Source organism: Peromyscus eremicus, chromosome 1 (genome assembly GCF_949786415.1).
Source record: "Peromyscus eremicus chromosome 1, PerEre_H2_v1, whole genome shotgun sequence".
Lineage (NCBI taxonomy): Eukaryota > Metazoa > Chordata > Mammalia > Rodentia > Cricetidae > Peromyscus > Peromyscus eremicus.
Genome location: NC_081416.1, coordinates 75,316,935 through 75,322,708, shown reverse-complemented (window position 1 = coordinate 75,322,708; position 5,774 = coordinate 75,316,935). Strand labels below are relative to the sequence as shown.

The 5,774-nt window shown below is 56.8% G+C and overlaps 1 protein-coding gene across 1 annotated transcript; it reads right to left on the bottom strand.

Moving 5' to 3' along the window:
- Positions 1-985: 985 nt before the first annotated feature.
- On the bottom strand, positions 986-4,338 carry Znf768 (zinc finger protein 768). The gene is made up of 2 exons (XM_059266549.1): positions 3,369-4,338; positions 986-3,087 (listed from the first exon to the last, which is right to left on the bottom strand). Exons 1-2 carry the CDS (start codon positions 3,454-3,456, stop codon positions 1,490-1,492), a joined length of 1,686 nt encoding a protein of 561 aa, XP_059122532.1. The 5' UTR covers positions 3,457-4,338; the 3' UTR covers positions 986-1,489.
- Between the last annotated feature and the right edge of the window lie 1,436 nt (positions 4,339-5,774).

Here is a 5,774-nt window from a genome sequence, read left to right as displayed (position 1 = left end):
TGCAGATCATGACCAGCTGGATGGAAATGGTCTTCGAAGTTACTTGTTCTTTATGAGTTTGAAGGTCCTAAGGATGGGAACGACACCCGGACCCAAAGACACTCAAATGCACCCATGTAGCCAAGCTCTAGGCAGAGGTGGCGCCAGGTAAATGTAGTTTGAATGTCAAATCTGGTCTTAGCTGCACAGTGACTGAACAACCACTGACCTCTGTGGCTGTTTCTTCTTCCGTGAAAGGAGCAAACCTTTAGAGGGCTCCATCAGTAAACCTTGTCTCAAAATGTGCCAACAGCAAAGATTCCCTAAGGTGTGGCCTGCTCTCCTCTGCTAAGGTCACAAAAGTCTGTACTCCAGAATCCTCCAGTCTCGCTGATATTAAGTCTGCATCAGTCCGTGAGTCTGGAACTTGGATGGGAAAGCAGGTAGGGCAAGGTGGTCCCTTCAATTGATGCAGGGGTACAGAGAAAGCAGAGCTGTGACCAAGCAATCCCAGCTGGTCAGGCACTGGAGGGGAAGGGCTGAGGAGTGACTCCTTCATACTTGGTCAAACAGGTACCCCCTCTTTGGGTGGGGCTGAAATGTAGCTGCCTGCTCCAGTCTCAGGAGCCTAGAGAAAAGATCTACTGTGTCTACTGGGGATGCAGGGTGGGGTTAAGCCAGGTGTGATAGGGAACAGCTGTACCTAGGTATGAGCACCCGGGTCTGCTTTCTGGCCTGAGCATAGACCCTTTGTTTAGGAAGACTTGAGGACTTTCTCACACCTCCCACAATCAGTCCCTTTGAATGTGCGCAGCATGCAAAATCATGGGACATGCACTTCAGCGTCCATGGGCGAATACACCATGCCCTGAACTCTGGGTGCAGAGATTCCACTGAACCACTGAGCACAAAAGCATTTCCCAGGCAAGATCCACAGCTGCAGTTCTGACTAGCGCCTTCCACTGCTCAGGGAAGTGGCCACATACACATCTCAGGGACAAGTCTCTTACCACGTAAAAGTTTTATTGAACTCAAACGGCTCCAAAGCCTGAGGAAGACAAGGTAGGACAGGGTTTGCTCTGAGAGGTCCAGGCCCTACCCTTGGGCCCCACTCCCCACCTACCTACCCTTTGCCCTCTTCCTGGTTTCACAAGGGTCTCAGCAGCTACCAATCTAAGCTACCCTACTCTAATTGACACTCCCTTGCCCTCCCCCCTCCCCATCTAGTACTCTTCCAGGACAGGCCTCCCAGCTAAGGAGCGTGCTGCTGTTGAGGTAAGCAGCATGGATCTCTCCTGGTGCTTCCTGTTGCTGTTGGGCCTCCCTCCAACCCCTCTCCGTAGCCCACTCCTCATACTTGTCGAGGGCATGTGACTTCCTGCACCCTGACCCATCTTCTAGAATATTCTACCCTTCTAATCTCCTCCAGCTTCTCCATTATTCTCTCAAGCTGTTTCTGTAGTTCCCTGACCCCTTCTCTTCTGCCCATCACCTCCCCACCCTCGACTGGTCAGCGCCGGCCGGCTGCGTGGGTCCGCTGGTGGCGGATGAGATCGGAGCTCTGCGAGAAGGCCTTTCCACAGTCATCACACTTATAGGGTCGCTCGCCACTATGCACGCGATGGTGCTGCAGCAGCGTGGAGGAGCGACAGAAGCCCTTGCCACACACAGCGCAGCGGTATGGCCTCTCGCCTGTGTGGGAGCGCTGGTGCTGAATGAGTGTGGAGGAGCGGTTGAAGGTCTTGCCACAGTCGGGGCAGCTGTACGTGCGACCTGGCAGGTGGGTGCGGGCATGGATGGCCAGAACCGAGCTCTGGCCAAAGCGCTTGCCGCACTCCGGGCACTTGAAGGGCTTTTCACGGGCGTGGCTGCGGGCATGGGGGATAAGTGCTGACCGTTGGGAGAAGCTCTTGCCACAGATGCCGCAGCTGAAAGGTCGCTGCCCAGTGTGCACCCTCTGGTGGCTGCGCAGGGACGAGTTCTGGCTGTAGCACTTGCCACACTCGGGGCAGCTGTAGGGCCGCTCGTGGCTGTGGGTGCGCTGGTGCCGCAGGAGGTAGGAGCTGTCGCCAAAGGCCTTCCCACAGTGTGGGCACTTGTAGGGCTTCTGGCCAGAGTGGGTACGCTGGTGGCGAAGTAGGTAAGAGCTATCAGCGAAGGCCTTGCCGCACCTGGGACACTTGTAGGGCCGCTCGCCGGTGTGGGTGCGCTGGTGTTTGATGAGGTCAGAGCTCTGGGAAAAGGCCTTGCTGCACACCTCACATTTGTAAGGCTTCTCGCCGGTATGGATGCGCTGGTGCTGGATCAGGGTAGAGCCTCGCCCAAAGCTCTTCCCGCAGATGCCACAGATGTTAGGCCGAGGGCCTTGCCCACCCCTGGCCCGGCCACCCCTACGGCCCGGACCACGAAGGGTCCCTGTCAGATTCAGGGGATTCTGGAGCATCTCAAACTGGGGTGTAGCCAGCAGGGCCCCTGCAGGCATATCAAATGGTGCCCCTAGAGGCAATGCTCCCGTGGTTTGCTCCCCAAACCCCTGAGTAAAGGAGTCCAGGGGGTGAACTCCTAAGGGGATGCTCAATGGATTCTTTTCCTCGGGGTTCAGAAGCATCTCTGCACCTTCCTGTAATTTGGAACTTTGGGTTTCAAATTCAGGGCTATGGGTTTTGAACTCAGGATTCCGAGCTTCAGCTCCAGAGTTCTGCGGTGCATACCCGGGACTCTGGGATTCATACCCGGGGCTTTGAGATTCAAACTCGGGGCTCTTGGAACCATATCCAGGGCTTTTGGGTTCATAGCCTGGACTCTTGGGATCATAGCCAGGGCTTTGGGGCTCATACCTAGGACTCTGGGATTCAAACTCGGGGCTCTGAGGATCTGATTCAGGACTTCTGGGTGCGAACTCGGGGCTTGGGGGCCCAAACCCAGGGCTTCGGGATTCAAACCCTGGGCTTTCAGGCTCAAACCTGGGGCTCTGGGATTCAAACTCTGGGCTTTGTGGCTCAAACTCATGGCTTTGGGGTTCAAGCCCAAAAGGTATTTCTTCAACTTCATAGTTCCCATTGCCTTCTTGCTGAGAAATTTCCCCTCCTCCGTTCTCACTGGTGTTGCCTGCAGGATCAGAGAAGTACAGAAAATCCACATTGACTGGGGGTCTGGAAGGTCATCTGGTCCACTGATTGCCACATACTTCTCTCCCCCACTCCCCAGGCGGGGTCGCTGGCCCTAAATCAAGGTGCTGAAATTTACCACCTCCTCTCCAAAGACCCGGGACACCCGGTCTCCACCCCCAAGCCCACTCCCAAGTGTCTGAGCTTCCGGCCTTATTTTCCTCCCACAGGCCACAGCCCGGTTTCCTGGCACACTCCTAGGAGGCGCGGTCCTTCCCTCACCTTTGAGAGACCCTTCGGGGCTGCCCATGTCGTCAGGACTGTGCACATCCCCGGGCTCGAGGCCCCACGACGACGCCTCCCGCTCCATCCCTGCCAGCTCCCAGTGCAGCGGCGGCGGTGGCGATGGAGGACGATCCTGCGACCCAGTTCGAGTGCCCGGAGCCCCGAGCCCTCGCCACCCCCCGGTTCAGAGCCGCCCAGGAGACCGGGCGGCCTGGCTTGGGCCGCGAAGGCCGGACGTCTTGACCCTGGGCCTCCCCGGCCCCGCCCCTGCCCGCGGCCCCGCCCCCTCCCAAGGTCTCTGATGGTCCTGTGGCCCTCACCGGCCCTCGCGCGTCGTGGCCGCGGAGGTGAGGGGCTAGTCTACTCCTCCGGCCGTCCCCAGCCACTACTCCCAGCCCGAGACCCCCTCGTCTTGGCCCCCAGCCCCGGCTGGGCCACTGCTCTCCCGCCCCCTCCCCCCACACAGGAAGTGTCCGTCCCTGGCCAGTTTCCCCCGCTGGCTTGCGCCGCGGCCTCTCTAGGAGCGGCTGGAGGTGGAAACTCGTTGGCATTAACCCTGGACTGGATCGCCCGGGCGTTGGGGTAGGGGCGACCCGACGCCCCAGAGCCGGAGGGAAGGACGACAGCAGTTTGTGTGCCTACATCGCGAGTCTCTGCCTATCCAAGGACCTGTCTGCAGACCTCTCGGACCATGTGCCGGTCACTGAGTGTGGCCAAGGGCGAGCGGACAAGCGAGACCAAGGTCAGCGAGAAGGAGCGACGCTTCCTAGCGCCAGCGGGGGAGGCGGCTAGCTCCTTTCCTCAGCCTCGGGGTTCACTGGGGCTGGCCCGGGAATGTGGACGGTCGCCAGTTTGACCGCATCTCCAGGCCCTGAAGCCCAGAACCCGCCAGCCAGCCAAACTACGGCAGTGACACCTGCACCCACTCCTCCTCCCACGGCCTGCCCTCCCCCTCCGCGCTGCGGGCTCGTTGCCAGGGAGACAGCCCCGCCTCTGCGCTGCGAGGCGCCGCCTACTCCGCCGACGATTGGCCGCTGCGGCTGGCATTCTTGCCGCCACTTCCCACCTCCTTATAAGGGCCGTCGGTCGCCCAGGCTACTGGTCTAAGTGAGCTGAGAGCGCTCCTGCCTTTCCAACTCTTGTCTGCCTGAAATGCCAGCGGGAATGAGAGAGGGAGGTGTCAGGTGTCTCCCCGCGAGCTCGGTCTGTGCTTTCAGAACTTTCCCCCGCGCCATTTGTCCTCTGTTATGAAGAATGGAAGTCTGGGACTCTCAGGCTAGACACCCTTCCTCCTCCACACTTCGTCTGCCCTCGGGTTTTACAGGTGCTGAGAGGCTAGTCCAGAGATGCTAACACAGGACGGTGTTTAATTTCTCACCTTCCCAAATAATGAGTTCAGTTTAAACCCCGGTTTTCTCAGAAGCATGAAAGGATTGTCATCCTCAGAGGTGAGGATGACACGGAAGAGTTCCAGAAGGGAATCCAATAGAAAGGATTCAACTTCTAAGCCTTGCATGGAGGCTTGAAAAGGGAGGAAGGCATCGAGTTCAAAGGAAACTCCAGTACCCCAAACACAAAACACGATCCAAATATCCAGAAATGAGCTCAACATGTATTATAGGAGGATTTCTGGCAGTCAGATAAAAGCTAGCATTCCTCGGGGACTTTTGTGAAGCCTGTTCCTCTCTACCAAAAGGAGTCATTTCCCTTACCTCTGGAAGGGACGTACCTGTGGCACCTATCAAAAGCATATCAAAGCACTGGTATCACAAGTACCTGTTACACATTTCAAAGTCCATGCTAGTATCACCTCCCTACCCTAAATTCCCTCCAGTTCACTGGCTTCCTTCCCCACAGCTGCGCATTCTCCTTATAACCCTGCTATTCTCACTATGTATGTTCTCTCCTCTCTCCTTCCCCCCTCCTCCTCCGTCCCTCTCCCTCCCCCTCCCCCCCCTCTCTCTCTGCTCCTGCTTCTCACTGTTTTCTCTATTCTCTGCACCCGGCTATTCTCCTCTCTCACAGACAGCCCCGGCCATGTCCAGTCTGCTTTCTCTCTCTGCTCTGGACTCTTCCAGATGCCTCTGCTATTCTCTCTCTCTGTCTCTCTCTGTCTCTCTGTCTCTGTCTCTGTCTCTCTCTCTCTCTCCTATCTATAATAATAATAATAAAAAAAACCTTTCCCCTTAACGATACCATGAAGCAGTCATACCTTCAGTTCATACAGAAGGGAGCCAGAAAACACAGCCCAGGTGTAGCTTTGAATACCGGAGATGTCACCCTGGGGATACAATAACATACAATCTAATCACTTTCTACTCTTCTGCTAAAACAAGTTCAGTAGCATTCTTGACAGCTAATGAGCCAAATTCTCCTATTTACATGATGCAGCAGCCATGGATT

Excerpts from the sequence above, each read along its gene's own strand:
- Znf768 (XM_059266549.1), bottom strand. The coding sequence starts at position 3,456 with ATGGAGCGGGAGGCGTCGTCGTGGGGCCTCGAGCCCGGGGATGTGCAC. Across the intron at positions 3,088-3,368 it reads CCCCGAAGGGTCTCTCAAAG|GCAACACCAGTGAGAACGGA; the intron begins GTGAGGGAAGGA and ends CTGATCCTGCAG.